The 16611-nt window shown below is 40.9% G+C and overlaps 3 protein-coding genes across 6 annotated transcripts in view; 2 read left to right on the top strand and 1 right to left on the bottom strand.

The window, feature by feature from the left end:
* LOC123878314 (zinc finger protein 436-like) overlaps positions 1–16611 on the top strand; it is a 382404-nt gene that overhangs the window by 12928 nt on the left and 352865 nt on the right. The window lies entirely within an intron of this gene.
* On the top strand, positions 3889–14545 carry LOC123878357 (WD repeat-containing protein 74). 2 transcript variants are annotated; one of them, XM_045925550.1, is made up of 8 exons: positions 3889–4111; positions 5417–5567; positions 6149–6375; positions 7976–8147; positions 9247–9339; positions 10592–10787; positions 12374–12528; positions 14301–14545. In XM_045925550.1, the coding sequence occupies exons 1-8, from the start codon at positions 4048–4050 to the stop codon at positions 14521–14523; spliced, it is 1281 nt and encodes a 426-aa protein (XP_045781506.1). In that variant the 5' UTR covers positions 3889–4047; the 3' UTR covers positions 14524–14545. The 2 variants fall into 2 exon arrangements, with proteins under 2 accessions (XP_045781506.1, XP_045781505.1); XM_045925549.1 differs by having other exon boundaries at positions 3892–4111; positions 5417–5571; positions 6153–6375.
* LOC123878371 (aldo-keto reductase family 1 member B1-like) overlaps positions 15238–16611 on the bottom strand; it is an 18870-nt gene continuing 17496 nt past the window's right edge. The window contains exons 6-7 of the mRNA XM_045925568.1: positions 16078–16233; positions 15238–15296 (exon numbers count right to left, since the gene is read on the bottom strand). Coding sequence (XP_045781524.1) covers positions 15257–15296; positions 16078–16233 — 196 coding nt within the window. The 3' untranslated portion in view covers positions 15238–15256. The remainder of the gene's footprint in view (positions 15297–16077; positions 16234–16611) is intronic.

Below are 16611 nucleotides of genomic sequence, written 5' to 3'. Positions count from 1 at the left end.
AAAAGCTTTTCGCCAGTGTGAGTCCTCATGTGACTCACTAAATGAGTGTTTCTTGTACCTTTGTACTTACATAACTTACAAGCGAAAGGCTTTTCGCCAGTGTGAGTCCTCATGTGGCTCACTAAATCACTGTTTGTTGTACATTTGTACTTACATAACTTACAAGCAAAAGGTTTTTCGCCAGTGTGAGTCCTCATGTGCCTCACTAAATGACCATTTTGAGTAAATTTATAATTGCACACCTTACACACAAAAGGCTTTTCGCCAGTGTGAGTCCTCATGTGACTCACTAAATTACTATTGTGTGTACATTTATGATCGCACAACTTACACACAAAAGGCTTTTCGCCAGTGTGAGTCCTCCTGGGGCTCGATGACGTGCTGTTTTGAGTGAATTTGCGCTCTCTTAACTTAAATGAGGAAGTGTTTGTGTAGGTGTGCGCCCTAATGTGGGTAACTAAGGAACTTTTCCGTTGAAATATCTTTTGGCAAACGTCACAGATATACTGTGCCTGGTCAGTATAGTTTCCTAACTGTGTACCGGATATATCCTGTAAATTGTGTTTGTTTTTTGTGAGATCATTAATTTGTCTCGTTCGAAAATTTATATCATCACTTGATTCCTTTGGTTTTAGTACAGAGTCCTGGGAATCCCTTGAATATTCATAAATGTTTGTACTATTTTCGAAAGACAATATATCCAACTCGTCGTCTGTATCAGTAGGTTGTTCTCCGTCTCTGTGATTGGTCGCGAGTGGTGCCGATGGAGCGACTGAAACAATAACTCCATATTTAACAAATACTTCCACACTAATATTATGGAATGTCCATATTCCATACGGACAGATGAGCTGGTTCCATCATAAGTATTTAGTTTTAATTTATTGAATACAGAAAACTAAAATATCTGCCCCAACATAGGAGCTTAAATGCATGTGAAGTTGTCTTACCCAAAAGCTGATGATGGTCTCCTGATGACTCCAGCTTGGGAATAATGTGCCTGAAAGGATAAACCTAATGTTATATGGTACATATGCAACATGTGCATAATGTAGCAAATCAAATAGCCAAGCCGCGGACGAGGGTTCCAATAGCATCGAGTTTCAATGTATGTATGTGTATTGTATAATGTTTTTCGATATACGTACAGTAAATACAAACATGCTACAATAAAACTGAGTCACCAATGGATTGACAGACAGACAGACAAAAAAATTATCCTATAAGGGTTCCGTTTGTCCTTTTGAGGTATGGAATCCTAAAAATTGATAGATATCCTAATTACATGATTTTAGCCTCTGTTTTTTTTGCTGAACTTAAACTCAGTTAACTACAAATACTACTTAGCATCAGCTTGTCACATGTGGCACGTACGCGGCGGGAGCCTGTGTTTCGGCCGCGGCTGGCTCGTCTTCATCATCTCCACAGTCTTCAACTTCCCGTTTCACTGCAACTGCTTCATCAGTTGCGGCAGTCGCGTCTAGTTCTGTCCGTCCGTCCGCGTCGGAGTGTGCTATGTGCGCGTGGCAGTGGTCGGGCTCCGACACTGCCGAGACCATGTCAGACTGTAGTTGATGTTTTACGCGGCTTATCAGTTTGACATGTCGTATTGTTATCTGAAACCAGTTCATGCTTTTCAGCAAATTTAACATAAATGTGATGACTGACCTGAAATGTCATCGTAGTGTAATGTTCACAACGAGCGTGTACCCTACAGCTAAACATGTCACGCGGACGGACTAGACGAATGATCACATTGTAAAGTGTTACACTACACTCAAATGACGCAGGTGGCACCCTTACATTCTGTTACATATAACAATAAAGTGCATGACATTCCTCACCACTTCATGTCTGTCAAGTAGCTCCATCATCAGGGAGTGCGCTCTCAAGCTCTTGTCTCTGAATGTGCTAAAGTTCACCAGTCTCTGGGCACATTGCACACAAAGCGTTTGTCTGAGCTTTCCTTGACCACACAACTGCAACAAACACAACTAATTCATATACAGTTACATCTTAGAGCGGCCACACACGGGCAGCTCGAGCAATCGTGCACTGCCGTCTTAAGAATGATATAAATATACAACTTACAGGATGTCCCACTAAATGTTCATATGCTGCTTCCAAATTGTATTTACTCATCAGAACCAGCTTGCTGCGAGTGTCCAGGCATATCATGCAGACCTGTGCAAAGTATTGTAATTCTATTATCATTTTCACCTTCCATAAAATGGACTTGAAATGTGAACCATATGTACTAAGGTGAGCCTTTGAAAGAGGCTATTATATATCAAATATTGATAAGAGTTACCAGCACTGGTGAAGGAACAGCACCAGTACGAATCCGCCTTGAGCCACTTTCTGTTTCATAAATGTCATCGTTAAGAAAATGCTGCGAGCAGACCACAGCAGGTTCTGGCAGGAGAGTGTCTTGTTTGCCGAGGGCTCTGAGCCAAGCAGCACGGAGCTGCGCTTCACTGGGGAACCTGGAAATTACACCCTGTACTTTAACACGGAGCTTTCATGATGTGTAACTCATAACTAAACAAAAGGCAAACAGCTCTGCCTGGAGGGGAGCTCTAGAGTTGGATACAGACTCGCTCGGTTTGTGGACGCGCAGTTCTGAGCTGTGCTCCGATCAGCCTGAGAGACGTAGTGATTACGTACTCTGTGAGCCTGGGTTGGCTCGGGTCAGTGACCAGTGACCTCCCTGTCGACGGCCCCAAGCCGCAAGCGTCTAGGTTGTAAGCGTAAAGGTTGACAACGAAACACTCACTCGTGAAATGAAATCTCGGATTCGGAGACGACCTCCGCAGTGGTTTTGCAGAAGGGCACACAGCACCGCATTTCTAAAATTTTAAATTTCCAAGGCTTTAATTTTATTTTTTGTTTCACATTTATTATTTTTTTAAATTAACTTAACTGCCAAAGAGCAAAAGAGTATGTCATCACTACGTTTTTAATTAACTGGTTTTACGGCTCTGGGGCCTGGGCTGGGCTGCTTCTAGCCACAGATCAGGAACTTCTAGCAAGCTTCTAGCCTAGTAGATAATCTATGTTCTAGTCACAGACTAAGTATATGTAAGTATCCATCCATCCATCAGCCTGAATGCGTCCACTGCTGGACATAGGCCTTTCCAAGAGCGCGCCACCAAACACGGTCCTCCGCCTTCCTCATCCACCCGCTCCCCGCCACCTTCTTCAGGTCATCGGTCCAGCGGGCAGGAGGTCGTCCCACATTGCGCTTACCGGTACGCGGTCTCCACTCCAGAACACGTCTGCCCCATCGGCCGTGGGTTCTACGACAGACATGACCTGCCCATTGCCACTTCAGCTTGCTAATCCTTTGAGATAAGTCGGTCGCTTTTGTTCTTCTGCGAATTTCCTCGTTCCGGATTTTATCCCTGAGAGTGATACCCAACATAGCGCGCTGAGCTGATATATAAGTATAACTAAGTAGAATGCGGCAAATCCTCTATTATCTATTATAATAATCAATGGTTCTAGCCCGCTAGAGCTCGCTTCTAGAACGTAGTGATTATATACTCTTTGACTTCTAGCACTAGCACTTTTAAGCATCTTGAGACATGAGACAGGCAGGCCCGTATCATGAGGGCATGAGACGGGCCTGCCCGCGAAATTCAAATTTAATTTGGTTTTTCGCATTTTTTAAACTAATACGACAACGTAGGCTATGGCATTCTCAATTGCGACAATGGCAGTATCATCCTCACAGGTTTATATAAAAATCTTTACTTGAAAGGGTCCAGGTTAAGATATTAGCTGTAGTATCAACTAATTCTGACACGTTAGTCGATACTACACGTTCTTTTTGATTGATGAGAGAGTCTGTGCTTGTTCTTTGATAATTGATAATCCTACTCTATGCTTTGATGTTTTGTCTTTGGTTTTGTTTTTAAATAATAAATAGCACTAACTAAATACCTAGCTAGGATATTCACGTGCGTGAATTATATTTGCAAATTGCAAAATTATTTTGATGCTTTTTCAAAGAAGATATGAAAACGACATGAGAAAGCTATTAAAATGTTGCTAACCGAAGACAAGGAAATAGACTTATTCGTTGCTTCTAAGATAGGATCCTTTAAACGTAAGTTATTGCTTAAATAATTTAGGCTACAATAGTTTGTTTTTGTTTTATCGAAAGAATAATTGACCTTTACAAGTAAGGATCTCTCCCACGAGTGTTCGATTTTAGGTTAGAATTTAGATATCTCTTATCTAGTCACCTGTGGCAGGTTGCTAGCTCTATCATAAATCATACATAGTGCTGTGTTTTTTGCCGGCTTTTCTCAGTGGACTTTGCTTTCTGAGCTGGTGCTAGAGTCAAATCATGACTCATGACCAAGTGTTAAAACAAACCCGACCAACCCGGGGCTAATACATGTTTTAGGGTTTCCTACCCAAAAGATTATCAGGTACTAAAATCTCTAATTTGTCTGTCAGTGTCGGTCTGTCTGTCTGTCTGTCTGTCTGTCAGTGAGTTGTATTTCACGAACCAGAATATGTATTTCTGTTTCCGCTATAGCAACAAATACTAAAAATTTGGTCTTCGTCTGTGTCGGTGTTAGCTGGCGGGCGTGCTCTGCCTTTTTGGAGTGTTTTTTTTTGTTAAAACTGACTGGAAAGAGCTCTAAGCGGGTGCGGTGCGTGTGTCGGCGAGCGCCAGCACAGCCGGGGTCCATACTTGTATAGTTTAACTAACTTGTAACAAATAACTACAAACTTGACATTGACTAATCTTTGTAAAGCCAGAAGAGAGAGAAAAAAAAAATACTAAGAATTTCCAAATTGCCACCATGAAAATTTAAAAAAAATTGAAAAGTGTCATTCCTCATACCACAGTATGGAACCTTTCCTGTGCAAGTCCGACTAACACTTAACCATTTTTTTTTAACCCCCGACCCAAAAAGAGGGGTGTTATAAGTTTGACGTGTGTATCTGTGTATCTGTGTATCTGTCTGTGGCTTCGTAGCGCCTAAACGAATGAACCGATTTTAATTTAGTTTTTTTTGTTGGGAAGGTGGCTTGATCGAGAGTGTTCTTAGCTATAATCCAAAAAAATTGGTTCAGCCGTTTAAAAGTTATCAGCTCTTTTCTAGTTTTCTAGTAGAAAAGAAGGTTAGATAACCCTTAGGTTCATAATATTCAAGTGTCAATTGACAAATGTCAAGCTGTCAAGATGGACGTTGCCTACATAAACATATATTTACATAATTATTTATTTGAAAATGATGTTTTGGAAAACTCAGATACTTTGGATCGTAGGCGCGGAATAGTCCAATAAAATCGGTTCAGCCGTTTGAAAGTTATCAGCTCTTTTCTAGTTACTGTATGTAACCTTCACTGGTCGGGGGTGTTGAAAATTTTTAATTTACACTTGTAATATTTCCAGACATAAAATACCACACGCAATCGTCAAAGAACACTAAGAAATGCATAGAGAATCTAGTAGAAATAAAGAGCCTGCAGAAAGATGACGCTATCACATGTATGGTTTGGGGGAATGATGAGCAAACTGAGATATTGATTGGGAGGAAGAATCAACAGGTACCTATTTGATGAACTAGCTGTATCACTTCTGACAGAAATAGAGTACACTATAGTCCATTTTAGGGTTCTGTACCTCAATAGGAAAAATGTAACCCTTATAGGATCACTTTGTTGCTTGTCTGTCTGTCCATCCGTCTGTTGTGTCTGTCAAGAAAACCTATAGGGTACTTCCCGTTGACCTAGAATCATGAAATTTGGCCGGTAGGTAGGTCTTATAGAACAAGTAAAGGAATAAATCCAGAGAGTATATTGTGTTCATGAACAAATAATTATTTTCAATTTTCAAAGTAAGATAACTATACCAAGTGGGGTATCATATGAAAGGGCTTCATCTGTACATTCTAAAGCAGCTTTTTATTCTAGGTCAACAGGAGATACTCATAGGTTTCCTTGACAGACAGATGGACAGACAGACAGAGTAATCCTATAAGGGTTCCGTTTTTCCTTTTGAGGTACAATACCCTAAAAATCATACTATAATAATACTGATTCTGTTGACAACTAAATTTTTATTTTCATTTTTTAGTTATTAGGTTCACTTATAGTTAAAAAGACTTGTTTCTTATCTGTTCTTACAGATTCAAGTATACAATACTCTCCAAGGCTTCACAAAAACATATACTGCAGATTTTGGTACGGGAGACATAGTTGGTCTAGGGAAGTACAAGCGTCGGTTGGTAGCGGCTCTTGACAGCGGTATTGTACAGCTGTGGGGCAAGAAAGAGAACACATGCGTCCATACAGGAGCCAAGTTGGACATCATGAGACTGTGCGAGCAGGACAACACTCTGTTTGCCACTGGTGAGTGAGAGAGACAACCTATTTCTTCTATTACTTAAAATAATGCATGTGAAATTGGACAGTATGAGACTGTGACAGCAGGACAACGCTCTGTTTGCCACTGGTGAGTGAGAGAGACAACCTATTTTGTCTTTTACTTACTAATGCCTGTGAAATTGGACATTTTGAGTTTGAGACAGTGTGAGCCGAACAGCACTCTGTTTGCCACTGGCGCGTGAGAGAGACAACCTATTTCTTCTATTACTTAATAATGCCTGTGAAATTGGACACTATGAGACTGTGTGAGCAGGACTGCAGTCTGTTTGCCACTGGTGAGTGAGAGAGACAACCTATTTCGTCTTTTACTTAATGATGCCTGTGAAATTGGACATTTTGAGTTTGAGACAGTGCGAGCAGAACAGCACTCTGCTACTGTTGAGTGAAAGAGACAATCTGCCTTATCTTCTGTGACTGTCTATCAAAATGAGAAGGGTTTAAACATCCATATCAATATCCATACTAATATTATAAATGCGAAAGTGTGTTTGTCTGTCTGCTATCTTTTCACGGCCCAACAGTTTAACCGATTCTGATGAAAGGTACAGGGTTAGCTTATATTCCGGGGACGGACATAGGCTACTCCTGGAAAATCAAACAGTTTAAAAACCTAAATCCACGTGGATGAAGTTGCGGGCATCCTCTAGTCACACTTAATATTATAAAGGCGAAAGTTTGTATGTGTGTGTGTGTGTGTATGTTTGTTACTCCTTCACGCAAAAACCATTGGACGGATTTGGCTGAAATTCAGAATGGAGATAGATAATTATGCTGGATTAGCACATAGGCTACTTTTTATCCCGGAAAATCAAAGAGTTCTCACGGGATTTAGATAAACCTAAATCCACGCGGGCGAAGTCGCGGGCATCGGCTAGTAAACTATAAATATATTTAATTGCTTAAAGTGCTAAAAAATAAAAAAAGCAAATAAATTAAAAAAAAAAGCACATAACTCCGAAAAGTTAGAGGTCTAACCCCCAACGTCCCGAATAGAAGGTGGACGTCTTATTTAATGTTCTTTTTTTTTCTCTCTCGTCTGGCTGTACAAAGATTAGCCAATGTCAAGTTTGTAGTTATTTGTAACAAGTTAGTTAAACTATACAAGTATGGACCCCGTCTGTGTCTGCAGTGGTAGATGCTTTTGACGATTCGAAAGAACTTGTAAAAGTCTAATTGAATAAAAACATTTTGAATTTGAATTTGAATTTGCACTCGCCAACATACGCACGGCGCCCCTTTAGAGCGCTTTCCAGTCAGTTTTAACAAAAAAAACACTGCAAAAAGGCAGAGCACGCCCGCCAGCTAACACCAACACAGACGAAGTCCATTAATGTTCTTAGACATATTTTTTAAAATATTCAGATAGAAGTATAGCCCCTTAACTGCAATCTCACCTGGAGGTAAGTGATGATGCAGTCTAAGATGGAAGCGGTGTATGGTAGTTTTTATTAAACCCATACCCCTTTGGTTTCTATATGGCATCGTACCGCATGTGTTCTCCATACGATGGTGCGGAACCCTTCGCGTGCGAGTCCGACTCGCACTTGACCGGTTTTTTTTACAGGTGGTGAAGAAAATGACCTCAAAGTATGGAGAATAGGTGACCAAGAACCATTCTTCACAGCGAAAAACCTTCCTCACGACTGGTTGCAGCTTCGCAGACCAGTCTGGGTGACAGACTTGACCTTCCTGACCCAGGAGTTGGTTGCCGTGTGCTCTAGACACGGCTACGTTAGGTAAGCAGGAATATCTTCGGAGATGGAGAACAGAACTCCTCAATGGATAAGAGCATAACTCAAAATTTAAACAAAACCCTCGACATAAAAACCTCTATAAGAAAACTAGAAAAGAGCTGATAACTTTCAAACGGCTGAACCGATTTTCTTGGATTATAGCTAAGGACACTCTCGATCAAGCCACCTTTGAAACAAAAAAAACTAAATTAAAATCGGTTCATTCGTTTAGGAGCTACGATGCCACAGACAGATAAACTGACACACGTCAAACTTATAGCACCCCTCTTTTTGGGTCCGGGGTTAAAAAATAATTTTTGTTTCCACACGTGTAATGACGTATGTGTGAAGTCGGGCGAACTTTACATTTAGATTTTTAGTTTCTTTTATTATGCTCGCTCGACTTCATACATACATATTTACACGTGTAGAAACCAAAATGTTTTTTTTACTTTTTAGTGTTTGTGGTTTTTGAAGTCAGTTTTTTAATTGTTTTTAATACCCCTTATTATATACAACAGTTGCATTTAACTACTATTATTCAATTAATTATTATTTATTTACTAGCCGATGCCCGCGACTTCGTTCGCGTAGATATAGGTTTTGACGTGACAACGTCTTATAATTCGATAGAGCCGGCTGCACGCACGAAAAACATGACTCATGCGGCGTTACCTCGCTCTGAGGCGTTCCATGTAAGGCTTGAAGTGCAAGCGAGAGCGCGGAACGGGCGACAAAGAAGCACAATCGGCCTTTGTTGTCACGTTCAACTATCGTCAGTAAACCGACTTTACAGACAACCAATTTTTTTTTTAATTGTGTTTAATACCCCTTATTATATACAACAGTTGCATAAACTACTATTATTCAATTAATTATTCATTCACTAGCCGATGCCCGCGACTTCGTTCGCGTAGATATAGATTTTTAAAAATCCCGAGGATAACCTAGTAGCCTTTGTGTTAATCCAGGGTATTATCTATCTCAAATTTTCAGCCAAATCCGTCCAGTAGTTTATGCGTTAAAGAGTAATAAGCATACACACATACACACACACACACTTTCGCCTTTATAATTCATATATATTTTTTGGTTTTTCCAGACTATACGACACTCGTGCGCAGCGCAGGCCGGTCTGCAATGTGGATTTTGAAAACATGGCGGCCACTTGCATCACACGGGGTTTCGATGAGCGGTGAGTTTATATCGCTAATACTACTAAGCGTTACTCTCCGTCCGTCTGTCCGTCCGTCCGTCCGTCCGTTTGTCTGTCATTTGCATGCTGCAATCTCACCTGGTGGTAAGTGATGATGCAGTCTAAGATGGTAGCGAGCTAACCGGGAAGGGGTAGGGCAGTTTTTATTAAAAGGTCTTATAGTTTTTATTAAAAACCAAATGCACCCCTTTGGTTTCTAAACGGCATTGTACCGGAACGCAAAATTGCTTGGCGGCACGGCTTTGCCGTTAGGGTGGTGACTAGACCAGACCACAGAAAAGAAAAAAAAATATTTTTTTTTTTTGGAGCAAACTGAAAACCAGCGCTGAGCATTGCCATCAATTCTCAGCCATGCTGAGTTTGCGGCCTATTGCTAATTGTTAGTTTTTATTTTTATAGATTTAGTTTAGTTAACACATGTTTATGTCACTAGTCACTAGCAATAAGAAAGCAATAAAACCTATTTATTATTATTATTATAGATATAACTTACTCTCACGCCCGGTTACAAAATAGATATATATAAAAGCCGAAGATAATATAATATACTTACATATATAAAAATAAATAAACCTACATACACATTTACATAAATACATATTTGTACCGGGCGGAGGATTACGCCCCGGCAGGGGAGACCAAACGGCCGGGGGTCAGGGCGACAGGTTGAGAAAGCGGCGGACTATCCTAGCCGAGTCTAGCAAGACCGCTTTTTGCATCCTGGCTGCGAGCGAACTGCCACGGAACCCCAGTCGCCTCAGATGGTGAGCGAGGCTGACTGGGATCAACCCGTTTGCAGATATGACGATTGGGATGATTTCGGTGGACTCCACATGCCACATGTCGGAAACCTCGTGAGCCAGATCAAGATACTTGCGTTTTTTCTCCGTCTCAGCTCTCACGAGGTTCTCGTCATATGGAATGTTGATGTCCACCAAAAACACCCTCGACTGTGCCCGGTCCACCAGCACGATGTCAGGCTTATTCGCTAGAATAGTCCTGTCCGTGATGATGGACCGGTCCCAATAGAGCCGGACTCCGTCGCGCTCGAGTACCGGCACCGGTGTGTACCTACCTGTAATACGGCAACCTCTCATCCAGGAGACCGTACTTCAGAGCAAGCTCTTGGTGAAGGATTTTGGCTGCTTGGTTGTGTCTGTGCAGATACTCTTATTATTATTATTATTATTATTATTAAAAGAAAAAAAAGTTTTTTTTTTTTAATTTCCAGGCAAGTGTACGTAGGTTTCGGCAGGGGCCAACTGCACCAAGTGGACCTGCGTCGGGGTAAGCCCGACAAAGGCTACAAAGGCGCAGTCGGGGCGGTCACCAGTATAGCGCTGCACACCGACGGACTGATTGTTAGCACCAGCTTAGATAGACATGTCAGAGTGCATGCTCGACAGAGCAAGGAGTTGCTCTACAAGGTAAGAAATAACAATTCTATAGTCAACTAGAAGATGCCCGCGGCTTCGCCCACGTGGATTTCGGTTTCTAAAATCCCGCAGGAACTCTTTGATTTTCCGGGATAAAAAGTAGCTTTTGTGCTAATCCAGGATATTATCTATCTCCATTCCAAATTTCAGCCAAATCCATTCAGTAGTTATTGCGTGAAAGAGTAACAAACATACACACACACACACATACAAACTTTCACCTTTATAATATTAGTGTGATTTTTTAATCCCAGAGACCAAAATGACAGCTAGAAATGTCAAACTTAAAAATAATGATGATACCAGCTTAGCAAAAATAGTGTTGTCCTCATGGTTCCGGTTCAGATAAAAATGGTTGATACAATAATATTTCGTGCATAATGAAACCTACGAAATGTGTAATTACTAGATAAAAAAGTAGCACTAATCACATATTGGTACCGATTCTGTTGGCGACTACATTTTAGAGTATTCCCATCCTCCTCTTGTCATCATCACCAACCAATCCAACCAACATCAACCAATGTAATATGAAAAGGACGGACACATCTTGACAGTTCTAAAGTTAATTTAGAGCTGTCAAACCTCGTGATTTTAGCGGCCAGTCGCGAGCCTATTGTTTAAATTTATAGCGTGCACTAAAATTTAGAGTCTTTAAATGTAAAATTCATGCTCCGTCCCTTTTCAACAATATTAAAAGGAGGAGGACGCAAATACTCTTTTAGTTTAGAGAAAGACAACAGAATCGGCGCCATTATTTGAACACTTAAAGATTAAAGTATGTAAAAAAAATTTACCTAAGCAATTTTTCAATAGTATGTAAAACTCATAAATTGAGAATCAGCCCATTCATTTGAATCCGAATTATTATTTTCGACAGCATTTTGCTGTCTCATACATCGGTATCGGTTAATATTTACCGGTAAGTATCGATTGCACCACATCACTATCACAGTTGTAGCCTCAATAGCGCAACGGTTATAGGAGCGGACTGAAAACCGAAAGGTTGCAGGTTCAAACCCCACCCGTTGCACTATTGTCGTACCCACTCCTAGCACAAGCTTAACGCTTAGTTGGAGGGGAAAGGGGAATGTTGGTCATGCTTAAAAAATGACTAATATATTCTTTATAAAAAAAAAGAGCCGCAACACACGAAATGTCATTTTGGTTTTCGGGATTAAAAAATGGACTACAGTGGACCCCCGGTAATCCGACAAACGTTTTGCATAACATTGTCGGACTATCGAATTTGTCGGATTATTGAGTACTGCCTAAGACCCCCTATAGTCCGGATTTTTTTACAAAAGAGTACCTTGTAATCCGACAAATTACAAATCTAATGATAAGATTCCATAATATGTCATACATGCTCTGAAGTACAAATCATACTTCATTATGTATGTCAAATTTAGTAAATTCAATAATAAATAATAGACATGTCGGATTACAGGGGGTGCCGGATTAGACAGGGGCCGGATTACCGGGGGTCCACTGTATAGTATAGTCCGCGACAGGTTGAGATGGCAATCAGGGTATGAGGCGAGAAGTGAAAATAATGTTTTTCTCTATCCTTGCAGCAATATCTCACATCCAAGCAATGCCGTGTTCTGGTGCAGTCACAAAGCCGTACACCGCTGCAGAACCCTGAGGTGAAGGAGGAAGACCAGCTCCAGGAGTTGGAAGTCAAGGCAGACGATATGGACGGCATCTTTGACTCCATGGAGATTGTTGGGTAAGCTCCTCAACATCCAGGTCTGGCTCAAAGCAGTTATCTGCTGCAGAACCATGAGGTGAAAGAGGAAGACCAGCTCCAGGAGTTGGAAGTCAAGGCAGACGATATGGACGGCATCTTTGACTCCGTTGGGTAAGCTCCTCACATCCAGGTACAGCTTTTATCTGTTATCATAGAACAGTCTACTCCACTGTGCAATCCTGAGATGACGGAGGGAAACTAGCATTGTATCTCAAAAAAAAAACCGGCCAAGTGCGAATCCGAATTGCGCACTGAGGGTTCCATACTCGCATATTTTTATAAAATAAATAAAAATCTGTTTTAGAATATACTGGTGAAGTATTTTCATAATGATATCCCTCTTGGTATAGTTATCTTACTTTGAAAATACTAATATTTGTTCATGAAATTTCGAATTTTTCCTTTATTTTTGCTATAACACCTACCTTCTAGGTTAACGGGAAGTTCTCTATAGGTTTTCTTGGCAGACAACAGACGGACAGACAGACAGACAACAAAGTGATCCTATAAGAGTTCCCTTTTTCGTTTTGAGTCACGGAACCTTAGAAATCGACAGCAGAAATTTTGGTCAACTCACGCTTGACCAAAACTGACTATACCAAAATTGTTTTCACAAAAAAAACTTTGGGTGGTTACGCACTCATCCGACCCGAATCCGTGAAAATACGTTCCGAAGTAGTCATCACTACTTGTATGGTAGCTTTTTTTTTTTTCTTCTCTCGTCTGGCTTTACACTGATTAGCCAATGTCAAGTGTGTAGTTATTTACAAGTTAGGAAAACTATATGTATAAGTATGGACCTCGTCTGTGCTGGCGCCCGCCGACATACACGCGGCGCCCCTCTAGAGCGCTTCTCAGTCAGTTCCTCGGTCAGTTCCACCACCAATAAACACCAGCGGGACACAAAAACCGGCCACTTCTAACAAAAAAACACTCCAAAAAGTCACAACACGCGCGCCAGCAAACGCCACCACAGACAAAGTCCGTATGGTAGCTTACGCACTAGCACCAACTTCCGTCATCCGAGTTCTCTCCGTCATCCGTGAGAATATCTCGGATGTGCCTCGAATTCAAATCGGACATATGACGTAGATATGTCAAAGATGTCCACTGAATAGCTTGGCTTTGGATCAGGGAACGGATTAGTGCGAAAGTATTATGTTCCCTGTATCTCCTATGGTTTTGGATTTCCCCATACTGTCCCAGTAAAAAAAAAAACACGGGATTTTATTTATTTCTTTGTTGAAGCTGCTCTTCAAAGATGTGTTTTTAACCCCCGACCCAAAAAGAGGGGTGTTATAAGTTTGACGTGTGTATCTGTGTGTCTGTGTATCTGTGTATCTGTCTGTGGCATCGTAGCGCCTAAACGAATAGACCGATTTTAATTTAGTTTTTTTTGTTTGAAAGGTGGCTTGATCGAGAGTGTTCTTAGCTATAATCCAAAAAAATTGGTTCAGCCGTTTAAAAGTTATCAGCTCTTTTCTAGTTTTCTTGTAAAAAAGAAGGTTAGATAACCCTTAGGTTCATAATATTATGTCAATTGACAAATGTCAAGCTGTCAAGATGGACGTTGCCTAGATACATAATTATTTATTTGAAAATGATGTTTTGGAAAACTCGGATACTTTGGATAGCTATAATCCTAGAAAATCAGTTCAGCCATTTGAAAGTTATCAGGTCTTTTCTAGTTACTGTAACCTTCACTTGTCGGTGGTGTTATAAATTTTTAATTTCACTTGTATTTATTGCAGTGAAAAACCACGCAAGAAGCACATAGAAGCATTGAAGACCGCAGAGGCGTTTGAGAGTAGCGAAGCGAAGAAAATGAAGCCTTCAACGGAAGGAAGCACTGCGGAAGACAAGATACCAGACGAAGCGATCGCGAAGCTCCTCCGAAGCACGGAGAAGCAGAAGCGTAGAATGGAGAAGCGCAGGCGAGAGAAGAAAGCAAAGAGTATTTATCATAATGCTTGAAATAAAACTTTTACTTAAAGTTTTTCGTGATTTTTTTTTTGTTCTCCCTTACAAAAATGTAGAATTTGGAATTGTTATACATAATTTTTTTTCTGATACAAGTTAGCCATTTTTTGGGTTCCATACCTCAAAAGGAAAAACGGAACCCTTAAAGGATCACTTGGTTGTCTGTCTGTTTGTCCGTCCGTCCGTCTTTCCGTCCGTCCGTCCGTCTGTCGTGTCTGTCAAGAAAACCTATAGGGTACTTCGCGTTGACCTAGGATCCTGAAATTTGGCAGGTCTACCTACCTGCGAAATTGCTATAGCACAAGTAAAGGAATAAATGGATTTCGTCTGTGTTGGTGTTAGCTGGAGGGGGGCGTGCTCTGCCTTTTTGGAGTGTTTTTTTCTATGGTTTTTTTTTTTTGTTAAAACTGACTGGAAAGCGCTCTAAGGGGGTGCCGTGCGTGTGTCGGCGAGCGCCGGCACAGACGGGGTCCATACTTGTATAGTTAAACTAACTTGTTACGAATAACTACAAACTTGACATTGGCTAATCTTCTCACTCTAAGACCAAAACCTTCTAACTTAGAGGAGACCCGTGCTCTGTAGTGAGCCGGCAATGAGTTGATGATAGAACGTAATTATTTACAAAACTTTATTGAGTTCAATTAGTTGGGACCAAACCGTGCTGAACAGCTAGGCTGATCCTTTACGCAAAATAAAACAACTGAATTAAACTTAATTTGTTTATTTAATATTCATCATGGAACGGATAGTCTGGATGGTGGACGCTGAAACAAGCAAATATCCAAATTAATTGGACTTTCATTGTGAAACATTCATTCTTTAAAACGAGTGAATAGGCACCTTCTAGGTAAACGCGTCCCATCTTAGACCACATTATCACTTTCCATCAGGTGTGATTGTGGGCAAGCGCTTGCCTATAGTGAATAAAAAAAAAACTGTTTTTGGGTATTTTTTGACTTTTCATTGTAGAATTCCGACGACGAGTGGTGAACTTTGTGGTCTTATTAGTGGGAGCGGGAAATCCCAAATTCAATCCATTTTTAGGGTTCCGTACCTCAAAAGGATAAACTTTGTCTGTCTGTCTGTCAGTCCGGCCACCCGTTCGTCCGTCCGTCAAGTCTGTCTGTCAAGAAACCTATAGCTCAACGGTTTGAGGAGTGGACTGAATTCCGAAAGGTCGGCGGTTCAATCCCCACCCATTGCACTATTGTCGTACCCACTCCTGGCACAAGCTTTACGCTTAATTGGAGGGGAAAGGGGAACCTTACTCATGATTAGCATGGCTAATATTATTTTATTTAAAAAAAACCACCAAAATTAACCAGATGTTGAACTCAGTAGTGGGCCGGCAATGGCTCAGTACCTAGTTTTTTTTTAAATTATATAGACTAGCGCTTGGCTGCAATCAGACTTGCTAGCAAGTGATGATGCAGCCTAAGATGGAGCGCGCTTGCCTAGAAGTTGCCTATTCACTCTTGACTTGAAGGTACCCATATCATAGGTGGAAGGGAAAACTGATTGAGTGGAGATTTCAAAGCTACTCACTCTCCCATGCTACACAGTCGTCCATTGCACTCCAAGCTGGCCAACAGCTGGATATCTTCCGGAGACAGCTGGAAGTCGAACACGTTGAAGTTCTGCTGGATCCTGCTCCTCGTCACCGACTTGGGGATCACGATGAGACCGCGGTCGATGGCGTACCTGTACGACAAACAGAGCAACCTAGAGTGAGGAAGCTCCCCGTTGCTGAATCGACGATCTGTTCAATATTAGACTGGGGCATCGATAGTTTGTTGTAGGCTCTTCTCAGACTTGGACGCGTATGGAACTCTCGTAGCTTTAGTTTTAAGTTACGTAATTAATTATCACCACTATATCGTACAAATTTAACAATTTCGACCATCAAAAAGAGTACAATTGTACCTACTTTGAATAAATGATTTTGACTTTGACTTTGATATACGAAGTAATAATATGATAAAGTTGAAAACTAAAACCCGACTGCTATCGTCTTAATAAACGATGAAATACTAGAGTAAAATAGTTTTTCTGTCGCTTAGTATAGTTTAATGATGTTGT

Source organism: Maniola jurtina, chromosome 26 (genome assembly GCF_905333055.1).
Source record: "Maniola jurtina chromosome 26, ilManJurt1.1, whole genome shotgun sequence".
NCBI classification, from domain to species: domain Eukaryota; kingdom Metazoa; phylum Arthropoda; class Insecta; order Lepidoptera; family Nymphalidae; genus Maniola; species Maniola jurtina.
Note: the sequence above shows the minus strand (reverse complement) of the source record. Positions and strands in the feature narration are given on the sequence as shown.

Excerpts from the sequence above, each read along its gene's own strand:
- LOC123878357 (XM_045925550.1), top strand. The coding sequence starts at position 4,048 with ATGTTGCTAACCGAAGACAAGGAAATAGACTTATTCGTTGCTTCTAAG. Across the intron at positions 10,788-12,373 it reads GCAAGGAGTTGCTCTACAAG|CAATATCTCACATCCAAGCA; the intron begins GTAAGAAATAAC and ends CTATCCTTGCAG. Across the intron at positions 12,529-14,300 it reads GACTCCATGGAGATTGTTGG|TGAAAAACCACGCAAGAAGC; the intron begins GTAAGCTCCTCA and ends TATTTATTGCAG.